This window comes from Xiphias gladius, chromosome 21 (assembly GCF_016859285.1).
Source record: "Xiphias gladius isolate SHS-SW01 ecotype Sanya breed wild chromosome 21, ASM1685928v1, whole genome shotgun sequence".
Taxonomy (NCBI): Eukaryota; Metazoa; Chordata; class Actinopteri; order Istiophoriformes; family Xiphiidae; genus Xiphias; species Xiphias gladius.
Window position 1 is genome coordinate 8,233,807 of NC_053420.1, and position 21,748 is coordinate 8,255,554.

At 41.3% G+C, this 21,748-nt stretch overlaps 1 protein-coding gene across 2 annotated transcripts in view; it reads right to left on the reverse strand.

The window, feature by feature from the left end:
- LOC120783464 (membrane-associated guanylate kinase, WW and PDZ domain-containing protein 3) overlaps positions 1-21,748 on the reverse strand; it is a 127,459-nt gene that overhangs the window by 38,442 nt on the left and 67,269 nt on the right. For both annotated transcript variants that reach the window (XM_040116509.1, XM_040116510.1), the window contains exon 2: positions 4,644-4,760. In XM_040116509.1, the coding sequence (XP_039972443.1) occupies positions 4,644-4,760 (117 nt within the window). The remainder of the gene's footprint in view (positions 1-4,643; positions 4,761-21,748) is intronic.

A 21,748-nucleotide genomic window follows, 5' to 3' on the forward strand; every position in this document is an offset into this window, starting at 1 on the left:
GACTGCGTGTGACCCTGAGCTCTCCGCCGTCTTAGAAAAATCCCCCTCCTTTTGTCCCCTCCAGAGCTCTTGAGAGCCTCCTCTAGCTTTTTTCGTAAGAGTCCAAATGAGATGGAGCCCATCCCAAAACCCAGTGAAGGAGACTCAGGGATTTACCACACATACACAGTGAAGACCTTGCTCTCTTTGTCTCTCTTCTCCTCACTTTTTTTGCCTATTCCTCCATTACAGACGACTCCCTCACTGGCTGTCTTTCATCTTTCTGTCCTTTTTACCATGAACTATCCTGAACTAAACTGGTCCAAAAGTAGAAACTAATACTTTCATTATGGCCCCATAGCACTTCAGCTCAGCAGAGTTGACCCTGTGGTGTTGGTAGCACACAAACAGGACGGCGCAGATAAGCTGCAGTTGTATGGGAGTACAGCAATGTGGCTGGTGGTTAACTAAAGTGGACCACTGGCACAGTGACACAAACCATCTCTGGTAATCCTCTTGCTGTTTTTGTGATTGTCGTACACATTTTGGTTATAAATTCACCCACATATATGCTTATTTATCATCAATTTGTAATTTATAACGTATTCAAGAAATTGTTTTGTGCTGTAGTTGGTAATTTTATGGCGTACGACTACTCCTTCAACCTGCCTTGTATATACCTCTACCCCAAGCATTGATTTCCTACAATGAGAAAAAATGACTTCTCTTTTTGGTGCACAAAAAAAAAAAAAACGGATCGGTAGTTGAGCCTGCGCTGCGCCTTCAGAGGGTGGAGCTGCTACAGCAAAATAATTGCAGTCAGAGCAAGAGGTAGTGAAAAACTCAACAGGGAAACCCATTACTCAACAAGCACCTTGTCTTGTGGCTGCACCGCCATGTGGTCCGCTGTGGTTAATGTTGGTTTGGCCAGTTTTCTGCAGACGTAAGGGTCATACAAAAAGGATATGAAAATACATGGAGATGTTAGATTTGTATTTAAAATTCTTGAGAAAGGCGCAGACGCACTGAATTGTTACTCCCAAATAGAGCTGATGTTTGAATTTCAAACTTTGTACGTCGTAATTATTGTAAGTACTTTGGAGGAAATGTGTGTATATGTTAATTTGGTTGATGGCAGGCATCAATCCGGGACCCACCCACAACTGCTCTGGACCAGGTGAATATACAGACCTTCCTAATGAATCCTTAGATTAGTAATTTAAATCACTTTAGTCCTTTAAACATAAGAACTGCAGATTTATGTGATTGTAACCCCTAACCCCTCCTTTGTTTTATTAACTGCCCATTACTATGGCCAGCAGAATTAATTAATAAATGCTTGTGCTTTTCTAATTTTTAATATTTTTATATTGGATGATGTACGCAAAAGCAACTCATAAATATGACGAAATCTGCATACAGAAAGGAAAGACCGAGCAAAAAACCCAGTTTAAGAAAGGCAGGCAAAGGTAATTGAAACAGCGAAAGAGCCAAAGTGAAACAGAGAGGGTGAAGGATGGGAGACTGAAAGCAAGCGAGTGAGTGATGGAGGTGCCCTCACTGTGCGAGTCCTGGTCTCTTGCTCATTAAGACAGTAATTCAAGCAGGGGATTAGAGAGTCAGACTCGTGCAGCGATCCCACTGGCTGCTGATGATGAACGGTTGTTACGGGCTGTAAAGCCTCAATGACCGCCACTATTGTACATGAGAAAAATAGAAAGCCATGTTCGAAGTAGGAGTTGATATCGGCGTTTGTGTACAGGTGAATGTGGGTGACTGAAAGCAGTGCGGGGAGGCATATGTGTGCGGAATAAGAGCAGTTGAGAAGGACGGGTTGCAGTGTTCTTGGAAGAGAAATCACTGCTGGCATGAGTTCTGTAAAACCCAGTAATCATCCTCTGGACATCCGCTGGAACTGACCTGAGATACTTCCAGTGCTACCGAGCTTCGAAAAGATAAATTCAGTAACAATTCGAGTAGAACTCAACTGCCCATGAAACAGCAACGCTCAGAACAGGACTGCTAGGCATAGGAAACAAAGAGGGAGTGTGAGTGAATGAAGGAGAGAGGGGATGGCAGACAGTGACAAGAAACAGACAGAGACGGGAAGAAAAAGGAAAGTAAGACGTATTGGTGGGGGGGACTATGAGAAAAATATTCCTCCCCGTACAGGAAAAAAAAAAAAAGTGAAGAAATTAAATATACATGAAAGGTAAGCAGCTCCTTTCCTGAAAAATTTCACACTTGTGCATGCAAGTCCCCTCTGAACAAGACAGAGCAACTTTCAGCCCTTGGGGGGGGTAGAAAGCAGAGATGCTACTTGCTTGTGACAGTGCTGTGCCTCCGAATCTGTCATTGCCTCAGGAGCAGTCGCTCTACATATGACTAAAACCTTGACTACACTCAATTATGGCACTCCTCTGAGCAGAGTCATTCTTCAGCGGGATGCGGTAAATATTCAGGCCAATACATCTGTGCGAACATCATCACAGTTTCACAATTACAGACACTGCGTCATACAGTCAGCCTCCTGTTGATGCGGTTTCACTTCCACACGACACATGGTGTTTCAAAATTTCCTTTAATTCAGCCCCTTGTAATAAATGAAACACAATTGACCTTTCCTTTTTAAGTCGGTAATCAGCTTTGTGCTTAAATTGAAATTTAGAGAGTAAATGACAGTAGCAGCAGACGGATGCAGTTTACTTGAAAAAAAAAAGGGCTTTTCAAGAAAATAAAGAGAATAAATCTGTATCTCTAAATTTGGAGACGTTCGCAACATTGTGGCAAATAATCTGCATTTCTGCAACCCACACGAACCTTAATCAGGACATTAATTTGCACTTTTACTCTACTAACAGCCTCGTCGCTCCAATTTTGGTAATTTTCATGCTTTTATTCAAAAAATTACAGCATTCAAGCTTAAAAAAAACATTTGAGTAACCTAAAAAAAAAAAAAGGAAAAAAAAAAAAAAAAGTGAAGAAATTAAATATACATGAAGGTAAGCAGCTCCTTTCCTGAAAAATTTCACACTTGTGCATGCAAGTCCCCTCTGAACAAGACAGAGCAACTTTCAGCCCTTGGGGGGGGTAGAAAGCAGAGATGCTACTTGCTTGTGACAGTGCTGTGCCTCCGAATCTGTCATTGCCTCAGGAGCAGTCGCTCTACATATGACTAAAACCTTGACTACACTCAATTATGGCACTCCTCTGAGCAGAGTCATTCTTCAGCGGGATGCGGTAAATATTCAGGCCAATACATCTGTGCGAACATCATCACAGTTTCACAATTACAGACACTGCGTCATACAGTCAGCCTCCTGTTGATGCGGTTTCACTTCCACACGACACATGGTGTTTCAAAATTTCCTTTAATTCAGCCCCTTGTAATAAATGAAACACAATTGACCTTTCCTTTTTAAGTCGGTAATCAGCTTTGTGCTTAAATTGAAATTTAGAGAGTAAATGACAGTAGCAGCAGACGGATGCAGTTTACTTGAAAAAAGGGCTTTTCAAGAAAATAAAGAGAATAAATCTGTATCTCTAAATTTGGAGACGTTCGCAACATTGTGGCAAATAATCTGCATTTCTGCAACCCACACGAACCTTAATCAGGACATTAATTTGCACTTTTACTCTACTAACAGCCTCGTCGCTCCAATTTTGGTAATTTTCATGCTTTTATTCAAAAAATTACAGCATTCAAGCTTAAAAAAAACATTTGAGTAACCTAAAAAAAAAAAGGGGGGAAAGAAAATTAAGGGTCGTCAGGCTAAATATGCGTTTTGTTTCTTTTCCTCAGCTCTTGGAAAGTGACATTTTACAGATACAAGGTTTTTGTCTGCACAGCGAAAGCAAATTGTACCCTTCTGGTGACATCATGAACATTTACACTCTTTTCAATAATAAATGGTGCTATTTTGTGCAGCAATCCAACAGACTCTTATATCAGCAGCTGCTTTGCAATGTGAATTATTGATTTAAAACAAATTTGGCAATCAATGAACATTCCCATAAGACAGCCGGAAGGACCGAATTACTCTCACGCTGAAAACATACGTGGTTCACTGCAGTGGGTTCTCGGCAGTCCGCAGTACCAACCTTTTTATCTACCACTCCATGACCGAATTCCAGCAAAGAACGATAGTTTGCGACGGGCCCGCCGAGCAGAACGTCAAGCGAGGGAAAGCAGAGCAGCACAGAAAAAGCAAGGTTGTTTACGGAAAGAATATGACTTTGATTACTGTACTGATAAGGCACAGAAGTAAAAAAGTTACATGGGGGTTAGAGAGATGTCCTTGGTCGGATTGCTACGGTGACTGTGGTGTGTGACAGACAGTTGTGAGAGGATGACAATGCGTGAGTGCAGTAAGTATGTGTGTGTTTGTATTTGTAAGTGAGTTGTGTGTGTGTGTGTGTGTGTATACTGTCCTACATGGCTAAACAGAAAAGGAACACATTAACGCTGTGTCTAGTGGGACGGATTTCCAGCTGTGTGACGAATACAGAACATCGTCATTCGTCCTTTATGGTGCCTCGGTTAAAAAACATACATGCACCGAAAGTAGGTTATGCCGTTCATTCCCGATTAGCTTTGTGCTTGCAGGAGCTTTTGAGTGCAGGGAATGAGGACTTACGTATGCATTCCTGTATGTTGTACTTACAGGGGATGGTGCGCAGGTAGAGGTTGTCCCGTATGATTTGTTGGAGCTTGTGGTCCAGTGAGCCCTTCTGAAACTGCAGACTGAGGTAGTGGCGCAGGTCCGTGTTCAATACTTTACCTGCAAAAACAGAGGCAGAGGCAGGAAGGATCAATAAAAACATGGTGGTGCTCTCTCTGGAGGGTTTATGTCTAAAAGGAAATCTATCCAAGTGACATGTACCCTCACAAAGTGATCGATACCACAGGACTAGATCAAACTGTTTTCTTGACAAAATAGTTAACTTATTATAGCATGCCTGTCATATTTTTTGGGGTATTTTCACAGATATTAGGTGTTCAATATCATAAAATAGACTAATTTCTAAGGGATTTTACTGAATTTCTAGATATATCCAAAATAAATATATTCAGTTAAATTCAGTTCGATACAAACAATTTCAGTACGAGTCATACAGCAGAATACAGGCCACATATCATATACAAACAGGGACATAAAGGCAGATATCAAATTAAAGTCTGGACATGTACTCAATATACACACACACACACACACACACACACACACACACACACACACACACACACACACACACACACACACACACACACACACACACACACGGCATAGAAGATTTCTACTCATAGTGGTAACATTGTAAACAACATTACACATATATCCCTGTATGTACAATATGGATGACCACCTGTTCTTTCCGGCTGAAAACTTAAACCAAATCCACTTTGATCATTAAGGGTAAATAGAGATTTAGGTTGCGAGAGAGGTTACGGAAGGATGTTTGACCTAGAAACACTAAAAATGTGTTAAGCAAAGAGAGGGCAACGCTGTACTAGAATGCTTTTCTGACTATTTCATATGTCAGTGAAGTTTGCTCGTTAAAAAAAAAAACCAAAGAAAAAACTGGACTGAACTGAATTCAATGTCAGAGTGCCTTCATTCAACTGAAATAACAAATCTGAAATCCAAACTGCTCGGTGACAAATGATGGATGTCATGTTCATGCTCGACTGTCTTTACAGTTTCAACAATTTCACACAAGCCTCAAAAACTTTCCACCAAAGATGTGCAATGCCACAACCTCAAAAGTGAGGCGCCACGGATTTTCATAAGACAATCTGAAAAGATTTCGCCTTTGCTCTCTACTCCCAGAAGCCTTTGAAAAAACAAAAGGAAGTTCGTGCAAAGTTTGAGTCAGAGGAAGACTTCAGAGCCGTCATACAGACGCAGGGAAAAAAAGTTTTTCTCTGAAAGAACGTGATGAGGAGTTTGGAAAACAGGAAGACGTCTTCGGTGTCTGCCTGCCCTCAGCTTCAGCGTGAGCCTCATCTCTTGACAGAAGGAGGGAGAGTAGGCTTTGAAACAGTTTGACTACAGAGCAGCCGCTTTTTTTCCGCCCCGATTTCTCACCCCTACTCTCTGTCTCTCTTTCCCTTTCTGTTGCGTGCACGGACCAAACTCTGTTTAGCACGACTCCTCTCTGCATTGCCACGAACCCCAATCAGCAGGTCTAAAGATAAGATCTTGTTACTGTAGATGTACTGTATGTGCTAATAGAAAGAGATGTACTTGACTGTGAAGGGGTGATAAAATAATGATGAGCGCTGGGAATATTTCAGCAGGCTCTCTCAACCCTCAAATCCTCTTTTCCTCCTCACCTCGCGACAGAAACCGACACATGCCATTATTGTGACAGCACTGCGATCCTATTATTTTGTGTTCTAAACTCACTCTCTCCAAGTTTTGGAGGCTGTTGTTGACTCACATCAAAATGCCCCTCATGTCCACAGGCCTCGCCGCCATCTGACGCTGTTCTAGGAGCCGCCATCCCGGCGGGCCTGGCTTTTCCGAATAAAGGTTGCATGTTCTCCGTCTGCCTCTCCAAAGAGGGTTGCATCACAGCTGGTCTAGCAGGCAAACAGACTGAAACTGGGGAACCAAGACCCAATCTGGCAGCTTCATGTCAAAAGTGTCCCAGAATATCCTTTTTGTTCGAATTCAGCTGACACACGGGAGATTTAACGGGGAAACAAGGCAGTTTCAAAAAATTACACGCTCTCCATATGTTTCTGGGGGATAGCGACGTGCTATAGCATCCAAAGGAGGATTCGACAAAGTTAGCTTCAAATCAGTAAAACAGTCTTTTTGCCAACTTTTTGGCAATTAAACTACACAGTAAATTAGATACATTTAACACCATCAATCTGTTAGTATTCTCCTGGGTTTACCTAAAAGTAAACATCCCGATCTGTGACATGTCAACTGGCTTTTTAGTGATGTTCAGAATGTATTGAGGCTCAGTATTTTGCTGCCAATATGGCAACAGTAATAGTCAGCAGAGATAAGTGTATTGTAGGAGACTTTTCAAATACATGGGTGAAAGCTTCCTTTTTTCTTATTTCCTGACTTCCTGAAAGGAAGCAGATACTACTTTGTTTCTCCTCTTTGAATTTCCTCCCTGAGGTGTCTTCCCTTTTTTCCTGAAGTGCAGGATTCTCTTTTTAGCTGTTTCCCTTGTCTTCTTTGAGAGCGCGAGCTGGGTCAGGAATCATTGATGTTGGCAGCCTGTAGAGCCCATTGTGACTCTGCATGCGATATTGTTCGTTACAAATAAACCTGACTTGACTAGTTTTTCGATCTTTTCCTGTACTCAAAATCTCCCTGAGTACGAGCCAATCACATCAAATATTACTCTCCATATTGAACCCATAATTGTGGGCTAAAACTGCAATTGAGATGATGAAACTCTCTCTTTGATGATCAAAGAACGCTAACATCTTCTAACAGCAGTCAAGAGCTCTCTGTAGTTCACACACACACACACACACACACACACACACACACACGGCCAACACCTGTCTCAGCAATCAGGAGGCAACAGTCCTCGGCAGCAGATGTGTGTAGCTGTACAGTGAAAATACCAGGTGTGAATGTGTGTGACTGTAAGACAGCAGGGCAAGCATGCTCGGTCACACCTCACTGGATAAATAAAAGAAAAAAAAGCACACACACACACACACACACACACACACACACACACACACACACACACACACACACACACACACACACACACACACACACACACACACACACACACAGACACGCGTATACAGTGCTCTGATCTGTTCATGGCAGTAAAAGTACAGTGCTACAGTGCAGTCTTTGTGGCTTCCTGGGTCCTGTCAGAGACTGTTAGCGAGGCTGTCGCATCAGAGAAGTTCCTCATTCCTCCTCCCCGCGGATAACACTGCCATTGTAGCAGGGCCTCATTTCTCTGTGACGGGGGCTCAATGGGCTCTATTGTGCCCCATCAGCCATCCACTCACTTGTACATTATTTTTCAACAGCCAGCCAGGAAGATGAACGCACTGTATGGTGACTGTCTTTTTACAATAGAAATTCATAAGGAGGAGAATTAGGTCTCATTTTTTGTCCTACTTCTTGTTCCTAAAATTCAGATTTTGAGTGATATTTTCATTTCATTTCATTTCACAATACTGCAGTCAATGCAATGGAAGAAAACTGTCCCTAATTTATGTCCTGCTTGTCATATCATGAGCTGCATTCTCAAGCTTCCTCCACGTTGGATGAGGATATTCCAATCAAACGGATGGATCCCTTTATATTCAAGCTGTTGCCTTACACTCCTCTGAAGATCCTCTGCTCTGCTCCGCTCCGCTATCATTTTTGTGAAGTGATGTCAGAAAAGAGCAAGGTCACCCACGGGAATACTTCGGCACCATGTTGCCATTACACCTAGCATCAGCAATACTCCTGCTCTCAAACACCGGAGGCTCAGAGAAAATATCTGCAGTGACGGAGGCAGTGCCTGGCACCCCTAGTGCAGCGACAGACTGTTAACATCCTCACTTTGACCAACACCTCGCTCAGAAGCCGCAGAATTACATTAACATTCCGAGCTCAAGAAAATAACTCTGTCTCACACACAAGCACACGTCATGCATCTGCTTGAAGAGATTTGTTCTGTGAATTGCAAAAGCCAACGTGTTATTGAAAAGAAAATTGCAGACTCACTGGGAAAACGATCACGTGAGGCTGAAACACGTCGTGTCACTTTCAAACTAAAGTACTGAGATCACTGTGAGCAATTAACGAAGAGAAAAAAAAATCACCAGTTAATTCAGTGATGTTAATTTCATTCCATAGATTTTATTTGTGATCAAGTGATGTATGTTATTTTTTTGGGTTGCTCCACCTTTCCCTAAATCTGCCTCATCTACCTCTAAATCAGTTAGTTATTTTTTTAAATTTCCGAGAACTCATGGAGAAAGTTTAAATTTGTAGTATTACTTTATCTTACACATGTAAATTCCGTTTTAGTTTTATTCAACAAAACTGCACACTCCAACCAATATAATTAAATTCTGATGTGATCACTGGGTTGTAAGGTAGAAGTTTTCTGGTGAGACAAGACTGAATAAAACAGAGATGCCAAACGGTTGCTGGCTGTAGCTTCTTCATATTTACCCTACAGAAAGGGGAATAGCTTTAATCTTCTCATCTAACTCTCGGTATGAAAGCGAATTTCCCAAAATGTCAAAATATTCTTTTAAAGTGCATGGCTGGACATAGAAAATCTCTGATTCTTCTTCATGAGTCTTTTTCCAATCAGAGTGAAATGTGAGCAAACGCCTGGTGTCTATTGTGGCATTTCATTCCGAGGCATTCTCCCCGAGGCATGTTGGACGTCCATCGGGAGGTCATTATCTCTGTTGTCTGACTGTCACTTAATTAACAGCCCTCTGAGCCGGGAATATGTCATCAGGTGTGGAGCTGTTCCATGAAACCTTTCCCATTCGACTGGGTCATCTCATTGACAGACCAGAGGCAGAAACTCTACACATTTCGCCCAAAGACATTTGGAAATAAATGGAGTATATGTGTGTGCTAGGAATGTGTACGCAAAAGACCGCAATCTCTGTTTTTCCACATGTAACACATTTATTAGACTGAACACCCTCCTTTTTTTTCCTCTCTCTAAGAGACACACATGGGACTTCCATAGACTTGCTGTAAAGTAACATACAGTATGTTTAATCCAAAGATCTTTACGGGCTAATGAGTGGATCATTTTCTAGTAGGAGAGGAACAGATCTGCCGGAATTTACTTTATAAAAGGGATCTAATGGGAAGCCCCGTTTCACCAGGACAACATATGTCAGAGCCTTCAACAACCGATACAAATCACTGCTGCCCAAATAAAACTGTTTTCTGACCTGCCACTGCTATGGCTACCGCCTCTGCAGTTTTTGTGGCCTCATAACAATGTCACACTGCCTCTTCCTTTGCTTCTGATGGACAAGAGACATCATTCCTATTGCCGCGAGAGGGCTTTGTCATTTAAATGTAAACATATTCCATCTTTTTTGAGGAAGGTCTTTGAGAATTGTTCAAACCCAAAGAACTTTATTTCAAAATCAAGCGACAATCCCAAAGTTTTCAAAGATATCATATATATCACATATATCAGATTTAATTGTGGGAAAATGTGTATAAAATGATATGCAATATGTCTCGAATATTTACATTTGATTAAATGGTGCAACCATAAAAATATAGTCTTGGGTTTGAATATTCCACTCCGTGTAATCTTTAATTTGAGGTGGGCGATATGACTCAAAACAATATCTACTGAGATATTTTCATACTCTCTATACAGTGGCAGCCTACCCTTTAATATTTCTGGGTAAATTAGACCCTCATGGGCTGGACTAATTCATTGCAATACTAGGTTTTTAGAATGTTTTTTTTTTTATGTCAATGTGATGACTTAATTTAATTTGTCAAGTATTTAATTCACTGGACCACATTCCTTTCTGATTATTTTAACCATAAACAATTCCTCCATAGGTTTTCCAGAGAATGTATTTTATATATATATACATATACATATATATACATATAATATATATACATATATATATATATACATATAATATATATACATATATATACATTATATATATATATACATATAATATATATACATATATATACATTATATATATAATATGTATTATATAATGTATATCATTATAAATTACATATACCATGGAGGATTTTATTCAAAAAAAGAGTTGGAAAAAGCTCATTTGTATGATAGGAGAAAAATGGGATAAGTATGCTAAAAGGTACAAGTGAATCAAAAATCTTTGATTTGCCAACCTTAATAATGCAGTATGCCGCGGACTACGGTGTTTGTGTGTTGGTTATTGCTTTAAATCTCACATTTGCTCTGTTTGAGTTAGGATAACAAGGACTGAAAACCAATTCAATCACACAAATCTGAGAAGTGAAAGCACTATTGGCCTCTTCTGCTTCTCTATACGTTTCTGGTTTCCTGCATTCTCTGCATTCTGAGATTTTACCTGGCGGTGCTTCTTACACTCTGCGCTTTTAGACCTCTCTCTCTAATGCTCTGCTTCGCCCATATTCCCAGGCAGACAGATGCTACCGTAGCACCCCCCAATCCTGGCCTTCCCTCTCCATTCCTCGTGTGATGCATAACAGGTCACCAACGTCCTCTTCATCAGGCTCTCCTCTTCACCTGTAGCACTCAGTCAAACGCTGGGCCTGCTGAGACACCAACACCTCCAAGCCCTCTGGTTTGGCTGCTATCATCACTCTCCTGTGTAGCCATTTAAGGGGACAAAATTGCCTTGGGGCATCTTTGAGTGGCAAGTTTACAGCAGAGCCTCCGCTCAATTTTTCAGACAGCTGTAGGTGAGACTGGGACCAAGGGGCATCTCACGGACTCCGCTGAAAGAAGCAAAGAATGTGGCTGGTTTGCCATCAACCTGGCTTATAATCTCATACCTCAAGCGGTAACGTAACGTGAATTCACTTCACTTGTATAACTGGCATGTGGAGTGTTACTATGACTGGAGGAGTCTGCGTTAGAGGAGTGGAGCGGCTTGCCTGATGGGTCACTATGTAGCTGTGTTTCCGGTCTGTCTGCCTGGCTGGCTGGCTGGCTTCAGAGATATGCAAAGTTAAAACAGGCAACGGCCTCACACGCCCCAAACTTCTCTCTACACACTTGGTTTCACCTCATTTTTGCAGTTTGCCCGCACTGGGACAAAGGTCTGGTATAAGCAGCTTAAAAGGGTGAAGTAAAAGAAAAACAAAAATCCAGCAATGTGATTAGATTTGTGTTTTTGATGTTGGCACGGCTTCAGCATATTAAAGTATTGCAAGGCAATGTTCAGTCATTTCTGAGTGCGTGTCTTTGTGAGAGAAACACACCCAAAGGCAGTATGTAGATAGTGTGTAGATAGAAAGTGTGTGTGTTACTGTTGCACTTTTAATTACAATAGTATTCCAGACTCCAAATAAGATCCACAGGCCTTATAAACATTTTGGAATGATCATAATCTATAATGAATTGGATCATGCTACTTTTTTTTTTTTAATAAAGTCTAATATTTTAGACAGGAAATTAGTTATTTAATCTCTTTTATAATAATAAAAACAACAGTGGAAAAGCTTAAACTCCTTTCTAACAGCACTAGGAGCCACATGTGCATAGGTCAGAGGCACAGCCCCCCCAACAACAAAGACTACAAATATTCCCTCATATGATCATAGCATGACACATTTCAGACCACTGATCTCACAAGTACACAGAGAGACATCTGCCTCTTTATCACCGTTAACAAACCATATGCTCTCCTCTCCTCTGCCCTCCACCCACTCCCTTCTGTCCGTCACCACACAGGAGATGGAGGGATGACCTTCGTAATGTAAGGTAAAGGCGAGATCAGCCCAACTCAGCAGAACTGGAGGGGTAGGGGGGTGAGCCGGGGTTGTGCGAATTAACAGCGGCATCAACAGCAGGAGTGCCAGGGCTGCTGTGATAATGCGAGGGGAGAGAAGTCCCGGTCCCAGAGAGACGGGGAGACGGGGGGGGGGGGAAAGATAAAGGAAGGAGGAAGAAAGAGCAAGAAGAGGTGGTGGGAGGAAGGAGGAGTGTTGCCCTGCGGGTGCCGAGTCATGTCGTCGCTCTATTTTGCACTGTTTTTGCGTACCTTTGGTTTTTGGTTTCTCAGATCTTTGGACCTCATTCCTGCATCTCTCTTTTTGCTGTCTCATAGTGTTCTACAATCTGCCTCCTCTCCATTTCACATTCTCCTACTCTGTCTTTAATGAGCAGTCTATAGCCCATGCCTCTGTTCTATCATTAATGTGGTCTGTGCAAAAAATGAGACAGCTGGAGAGTGAGCTCACAGACACACAAACACACACACTTAACATCCCATGTGGGTCCTCACTTAGCATCTGGGTCGGAAAACATGTTTGTAAAACCTCATAATAACAGAGCATTTATCCATCCAACCGAACTTTGCATCACACTGACAGAAAAAAATCTAAACCCTGTCCTCCCTCTGTGTGTGTGTGAATATAAGTAACGCACACCTCAAAACCCTCCCTGACATGTCCCTGGAATTTTTTACCAACTTGTGATGATACTGGGAAAACCAGTGACAAAAGGAGCCGAATGTGAGGCTGAAGTTAGCATTCAGCCCCAAGCACAGCTTTGCTTTAAGCTAAATGCTAACGTAAGCATGCTATGGTAACATTCTATGGTAAAATGACAATGTTTGCTTGCTGATGTTCAGCAGGTATAACGTATACTATGTTCACCCTCTTAGTTTAGCGTGTTGGCCTGCTAACATGCTAAAAGGCTATAAACACAAAGTGCTGCTGAGGGCATGGGAATGTCATTAGTTTTGCGCCTTATTTGATCAGAAGCCAAAGTATTGGACAAAGTGAATATATTGACCTGCTGGTGGCGCTGGATGTAAAAGTCAGGAATCATCAGCCTGCAGTTCATCCTTAGGGGGGTATGAATGCGTGCACTAAATTTTCTTGGCAATCCATCAGGCAGTAGTGGAGACATCTCACTCAGAACCACAAATGCAAACCACATGGTGACACTATAAAGCGGAAAGTTCAGGAGATCACTAAAGTAATTAGGTATTTCATCCTCTGGGAACCATTAATGTCCGCACAAAATTTCATGAAAATCCATACAATAGTTACTGAGACATTTCTGTTGCTATCATGGCAAAAAACGCATGTTAAACTTTCCCACTGCCTTTAGCTTTTAGACAACAAAACACACAGGCTGCTACTTAGTCATTGAAAGTGGCCTTAAGAGCAAGATAACCTTTTTGATATTTTGGATTTGACTGATTTATTTGATCAATAAGCATCAGCAGGTTTTTTCCTGCTGTCAAAGGTCTAGCCATCTAATACTTTATATGATGTTTTTATTTCTGAAAAAAACTTGTGCTAAACTGCATCTAGACAACCTTGCTAGCATCAGAGCACTCTTAGTTTTCCCCTCAGGCCATGCGCATCCTTCCACTCAGATTGGGAACTGGTTTAACAGAACTTCATTTCTTATCCGCCCCCTCTCTCCGCTCTTACCTGTTTCACATGCAGAACTACATCTGGCATAAATGCATGTAAACACCGTTTCTGCTCGGGAGAAAATAGTTTTCAAGTTATATCTAAAAACACAAGTGTGACTCAAGTGAGCTGTGTTGTTCTCCGCTTGTGGGAGGGTCCATCTAATCCCAAGATTGTTGTCAAATCATGTCTCCATAAAAGTGAAATCGTGTTTTTTGTCGAGCAAGAGCTTGGCCAGGCACATTCATGTGCCTCAATTATTGAGAGCGGGAGAAAACAGTAAGAGAGGGAAGGTATTAGCCACTGAAATGAGGTGGAAGCCGACCAACATGCTCAGGCAGTCAGGAACATGAGACGTAAGGCTGGTTTCTAATCTCCCACCACCACTTACATCTGCATCAGACCTAATGGCACAGTCTGTTTTTCTCTTCAACACGTCACACCAAGGCACCGTTAACAAAACTAACTTACAGCAGTTTGCACTGGCAAACACGCTAGCAGACGTTCGAAGTGGGAGATGCAGCAGGAAGACCTAAAACAGGCTCCACTGAGGACCGCTTTAAATACTGTTTACAAAACACTGCGCAACAAATTCTGTGTATTATCGCAACTACTGAGCTCATCAGACATTCCTTTTGATGTTTAATGAGTCTACAATGAGCAAAAAGGGCTGAGTCATCCTTAAACCAAGATGGCTGTCGAGTGCCGTAGTCTGCGGTTTTGCCATTAATCCTGCATGTCATCAGGGAATGATGAGGGAAATATGGGCTATCGAAGTCATCTTCCTCAACGGCGGCAGATAGGAGTCAAACTACAAAGCGCTCGTTAATACGGGCCGTCACAGCGCAGAGAACGGGAATCGGGGAAATCTCTGGCTCACTGTTTCTGTTTCTCTCTCTGTGAAAGCATTCAAGTGACTGACAGATTGTCAGGGGAGGATCACATTATTAATTCAACCACACACACACACACACACACACACACACAGGCAAAGATAAGCTTGAAATAGAACCGTAATTGTTGCTGTGGTGATGAGATGTGCTAACCCTCGTTGTTTTCAGACAGCAGCCGCCTCGCCAGATTTTGCAGAGGAAGAAAGTGAAAGGGAACGAGACGGCGTGTGTGTGTGTGTGCTACATCAGAAGGGGGTGGGAATTTGTGTGTCATTCAGCACTCTCAGTGTACTATCATTAAAAGTAGCTTGCCAAGGTCTGGACTGAAGGACAAGTCAATCTGGATATTTGTCGTCAAAGACTCAGCAGTGAACAAAAGGTGCAGCTTACGGCCTAATTCTAATCTCCAGGCTAAGACTCCTCTTCAACTTCTCTTTTATCATCGCGGCTTCTTGTGGAAGGTGAAGGTTGTCATCTCCGTGCTGCCTGAAATGTCAGTCCTTCGCCTCCAATACCATGCATTTTATTGTTGAGTGAGCAAAGAGCATCCTGGGGGCAACAGGGCATCTTATGAAAGTGCATTGTGCTTAGAGAGCACGACGCACACATACGTTTCACCTCTTACAGACTCATAAGCACAACCCCAACCAACTACAGCATCCAGTTACTCAGCGGTCCTCTAAAGTGACTGCATGACATTGGTTAGACAGGTTAGTTGTAATGAACGTTAAGCTTAAAGGAAAAATGCTCTCTTGCGTCTTTCATCACTTTTAGAATAAGTAAACTTTGTTTAGTGCATTTGAAGAGTTAATTAATTGAATATACTACATCATAGAGTTTCCATTTTGGTAAATCCACTACTCTTACAAGTATAAGTAAAACTGTACACCATGAAAATATAGATTACATTTAGATTACAGAAAAATCAGGAAAAAAAAGATTTTTATTTTTCTTGTTTCATAGCCAAGTAATCTTGCAATCCCTTTGATTCACCTTGCCACCACTTGTAAAAGTCCCAACTCCCAGGTTGAGAACCACTGACAATTAAGAAGTGTTTATGTTACTTATGTCCTTAGCCAGAATTTGTGAAGGCAAGCAGTTGTTTACTTTTTTGAACTGAGCCAAACCGAAAACAGTGATATGAACTGTGAATTTTGTAACCCCCCCCCCCCAATATACAGAATAGAAACACAAGGGCCGCAGTAGTTCCGCTAACACACATTAAAAAGTTAAACTTCTTGAACATCTGTATATTTAATGTTCTGCAGTTGTGTGCCTTCAGTAAGTGCAGCGTACAGTGCGGCTGAAGGAGCACTGAGGTGAGAAGTTCATGATGAGATATCCAGAGGATAATGATGGCAATTCCAATAACTCGCCTCGCTCACTGCACACCCACTCGCTCACTGTGCAGAATCTTAATCCTGGGCTCTAATCCTGCTGACTGAGAAGACCCAGAGAGCCATTTATAACAATACAAGTAATAAAGAAGACAGCACAAAATACATCCCTGCGGTGTTTATGACAGGACACACAGATTACATCAGCTCTGACACAGGGAAAATCACTGAAGTGCAACACAGCTATATGCCAGTCCTTGTTGCTTTATGTTATAAGCTGCCTCTGCACCGATGTGATGTAAATGAAGATAGAAGTATTGTGCCGTCTAATTCCATTCTCAGCCTTCCACGCAAAATGTGATGATGCATTTGTCTAATCCTAGACCTCCCGCGCTCTTAACGGGCCAATGATGTGCTGGCCTCATGCCGGCATATTACATGGACAGAGTGGAGAAGTGACAGGTAAAAACAGTCAGCGTTGATTAGACTGTGGAGGTGTGTTCGTGTGTCTGCAGTCTGGGATTAACTGCTCACCCCCATCATGAGGCCATATTGGCTGTAACTACCGTTTACAGCTGTGGAGTCTGCAGGGAAACAGCTGGAAACAGAATGTGCTGCGCTCCTAATTGGCAAAAAGCTGAGGGAGTTTGAGGGATTGCGGGATTTGGGTGTTAAGGGATAGAGGCTATGTTGGTGGTGCTCTGAAAAATAGTTTATGTGAAGTAAAAAGCAGCCACACAGCTGGGACTGCCAGACTACCTCCAGTCTTCCAGCCAGAAATATTGCTGTGTATATAATTAATGTATTCATGTGTGTGTGCAGGTAGGGACACAGCTTAACTTTATCCCCCAGTGACTGTGAAGAAATAGCATTAGTTAAGCTTGGGTTTAAGAAGCATCTAAGACAGGTTAGGGTAGTGCTGGGTATCAAACCTCAATGCTGCATTGGTATTGACTGGAATGTGTCCATAGCATTGTGTATTGAAGTCTGTTATGTGCTGAAAACTGGTTCACATGCTCTTCTTTACTTATTCCGTGAACAGACCGTTTCTGATTTAAATCAGTGTTTGGCTTCTAACTGTATTTTGTTTAGGCAAAATTGTTGTATGGCTGTCGGGGTTTAATTTTTGAGAACTTCTTTTGTTAAATGAAAAAGCAGTTTGTACACAGAATAACATCTTTATAATTCTCAAGGTAAGATACTGAAAAATGTACAGTTTTGGTATTTGTGCTGAAACTCACAATGTCACTGTCCAATGTATCATGTACACTGTCTCCAAAATGTTAACTTTTCATGAAATAAGAAAAGGTTTGTGACAATGCATTTCTTATGCAATTCATTTACTTTTCAGTAACTTTTTAAAAATTGTTTTGAATCCTTTTAAAACCTAATAATCACGGACTATTCTGGTTTACACGATTTTTACTGAACAAAGAGGATACGTAGGGCCCTAACAGGTGGGTTCACTCAATAAACCAAAAAAAGTGTATATTTTCTCACTTACCTCTCGTGGCGTTTAGCCATGTAAAGTGTTTTGGTTTTATTTGGCTGCGTTTTAAGCCATTCATCTCTGAAATTTCTGCCCCCACGTCAATACAGTTGAAGTGAAAGTAATTTTGTTTGTGGCGCGCACAGTATTGAGAAATTACATTTTATAATGTACAATCGGTGTTGCAGTTACTTTGGATCATCGACAGTTCTAGCTGAGGGCAGTTTTACTCTCAACAGAATAAAAAATCTTGATGTGAGGTTTGTGGATTAATACATCCTGAATAAAAGAGACTGTTTTTAAAAAGACTTTGTTCGATGAAATTCTATTCATCTTCACTGTGGCAGAAATCTCTAAGGAGGATATCAAAATTACTATCATATAAGATAAACAAAAGCAGCAAATAATTACATCTGATAAGCTGAAAATGCAAATTTGTCATTTTTTCTTTAAAAATGACTCAAACGACTAATGGACTCTAATGAAAACTTATACAAATACAACCAAAACTATCTGCCTACTGTAGCTAAATACCTCTAGAGGTAAGTAAGCAAATACATTTTTTTAGTATTTTGGTTGCACTAACCCTTGAGACCTGCTTTAATCAATCACCCTTAGCATACGGATAATATAATAAGCAAGGGATGGGATGGGATGGGATGGGATGGGTAGAGAAGAGAAGAGAAGAGAAGAGAAGAGAAGAGAAGAGAAGAGAAAACTTCCGAGAAATACAGTTAACCTGCAGTGTACAAACAGAGTTCTGTTCTCAGAGGGGCAGAGGGGTTTGAGTGACCAGAGAAGGAGGGAGTCTAGAGAGTCTTTCTGTAGAGGCTGAGGGATTTCTGCCAGTTGTGTGTTGACACGTACAAGCAAGGAGGGGAAGGTTTGACATGTCTGTGGCTAAGGGGAAAGTTAGCTCTCAGACACACACACACACACACACACACACACACACACACACACACACACACACACACACACACACACACACACACACACACACACACACACACACACACACACACACACACACACACACACACACACACACACACACACACACGCTGTCAGGACAGAATGGAGAATGAGTCAGCACAGACTGGAGTTGAATGGAAGACGAGGTAGAATGTGAGGAGGGCAAGAGAGGAGAAGCTGTTAGTGGTGGCTGGGGATGTTGACGGTCCCCATGGCGACCCCATTACAACCTGGCTCAGGTGTGTGCCTTGACCTGTTAATAATTTCACATAGGTTGTTCAAAACAAAGGGTAATAGACTCCCTATGAACACGGCCAGCGCAGATGCAAACACCCATGTAATCGAGTTTACATGTCCAAACAAGCTCAGAATGAGAATGATATGTCAAACATTTTTGGTGAAGGAGCTTTAAAATTCTGAGAAAACTCTCAATGACAGAGTTTTGATAAAGATATTTGCGGTGGGATATTTTACAAAGATAACAATAACAACCAGAATGGCACCCAGTAGAGTACATACCTCCACCAAGGCAAAATATGCCCTTTCTCACAATGTTAAGGAAAGATATATATAATTCCTGGATCCGCTCATTTAATCGGATCTGCACCCTAATGTAATGGGTTCTTCACTGGCCCATGCCCCATTCCTCCATCCAGTTTGGTGCAAATCGGTTCAGTACTTTTTGCGTAATCCTACTGACAAACAAACCAATAAACCAACAAACCAATAGACACGGGGTGAAAACAACGTCCTTGGTGGAGGTAATAAATATAAGAGGATAGTAAATTTCGCAGAGTAAGGTTGACTGGAGACTAAATGACAGAAAAGTCAAATATACATAAAACAGGCCAGTAATAAAACATTTATTACTGCATTTTACTGCACTGCAAATTTTCTTTGCATATCTGCAGCTTTTGTCGATACAGCCAACATTGTTCAATAGAGTTGCAACTAATGATTATTTCCATAAGCACTTAATGGGTTGATTATTTTTCAAATTAACCAATGAATCATACACAAAATGGCAGAAAGGTAGCCTTTTAGACACATATAATGTAACTGTAACATCCCCTCTTCAATTCTGGTTGGTGATCTTTATTGCATATCATGCCCCCTTCTCTCTACTTGTGTTTCCAGTTTATATATATATACTGTCATCAGTTCAAAACAAGTAATGTTTAAAAAAAAAAAAAAAATCACACCTCTTGAAATTGCTTGCTTTGTCTAACCAACAGATCCAAAATACTGAATTTACAAAAATTTAATACATAGTAAAAGGAGCTAGGGCCAATGTTTGGATTTTTTGCTTGATAAATGATCTAAATTATTAATAGATTATAAAAACTGTTGTAAATCCATTTTCTGTTCATCAGCTAAATTAATGTACTAATTTTTTCACAATTATAAGCCAATAATATGCTTACTGATATAACGGTTTGTCTCCATTATATGTGAGTTTATCTATATCTATCTATCTATATGTATAGATATATAAAGCAGATTCCAGGTACAACATCTGAGGTCTCTGTCCAGAAGAGCGCAGTCCCAGGAACAGCTAAGATACTACGCGGAACCCTCTAACCACCAGGCCTCTGGTAGAGGACCCGAGCTTGAGGAAGACACACCACCACCCCCAATGGGAGGGGGTTGAGAGGGAGATTTTTTATTTATTTTTTTAATATATGTATTCAAGTACATACATATACACATGTAAACAAGATCCCTACACAAACCACAGAGGAGCCGGCTTGCAGCAGCTGTCTGTGAAGTAGAAACAATGTGTTTTCGTAACCTCTCTAAACCAGTGGCTGTGCACAAGGCACCGGAATCTATTTTTTCTCCCCCATTTGCACATGGCCCAGTTCAAAAAGCATGCAAATCCATCGCAGTCTGAATCCCTTCTCGGCATTCCACAGTGAAATCCGCAACAGATACTTTGATTCTGGAAGACAGACAACCTCAGGTATGTGTGTGGAGTTGAAAGCAGCAGGAAAACAAAAGCGACCGCATCTTTCCTGCAGACAAATTATGTAACAGACAGACTATGGTACCCAGACCTGAGGAGTCAAACCTGAGAGGCATTTCAAGCAGGATGTCTGCTGAGCAAGTGGATCCGGATGTAACGTGACGAATCTCTGGAGACGTGCACTAAGGATGGTAGGGGCTGACATTTGTCAACCTGTACCTCAGCAGGGATACATGACAAATATGGCACACACATTCACACAGAAGAAACGCACCGAAAGTATGTTTACATATAAAACCACATGCACATGTGACGAATGCACCAATGGATGCATACCCATGTGCATTTTCAAAAGAATCTTAGCACAAGTGCACACAAAGAATTGATTAAAACTTTCAGACATACCTCTGTTCCATTGACTGTTGATTATTGTTTCTTTGGATCCCCATTAGTTCTTACCTTGGCACTCCAACTGAGGTCCATATTAGAAAAGTACAATACACTCAACAAATCTCAACAATTCTGCTATACATACAGAATATAATACTGTTACAACATCTTTACCTGTTAAGACTCTATAAAAATAATACAAATAATACTGAAATACTGATATATTTTTTAAGTTTATATTCACAGATATCTTCAGCAAAAGTCAATTTCCAGCTGCATCCCTTGCACAATGCAAACGCACATAGTCATGCACACACACCTTTCTCCTACTACAGCTGTGGGACACAGAGGGCAGACAGAAAATCCTCGATCGCGATTCACCCCAAACCTCGGACCTTTCCAATAATCACAGCCAGACAAGTGCTCGACACCCAGGATGATCACAGCCCTAATCCCCATACTCATGTTGGGTAAAGCTACCAATGTTGCTGTAGAGTAACTGCTCTGCATACTAATTATCCTCCATAAACTCTACAGCTACGCGCCCATCTAAAAAAGCAAAAGCTTTAATTATTTCTTTTGAATGGAAATTTTTCACTGCC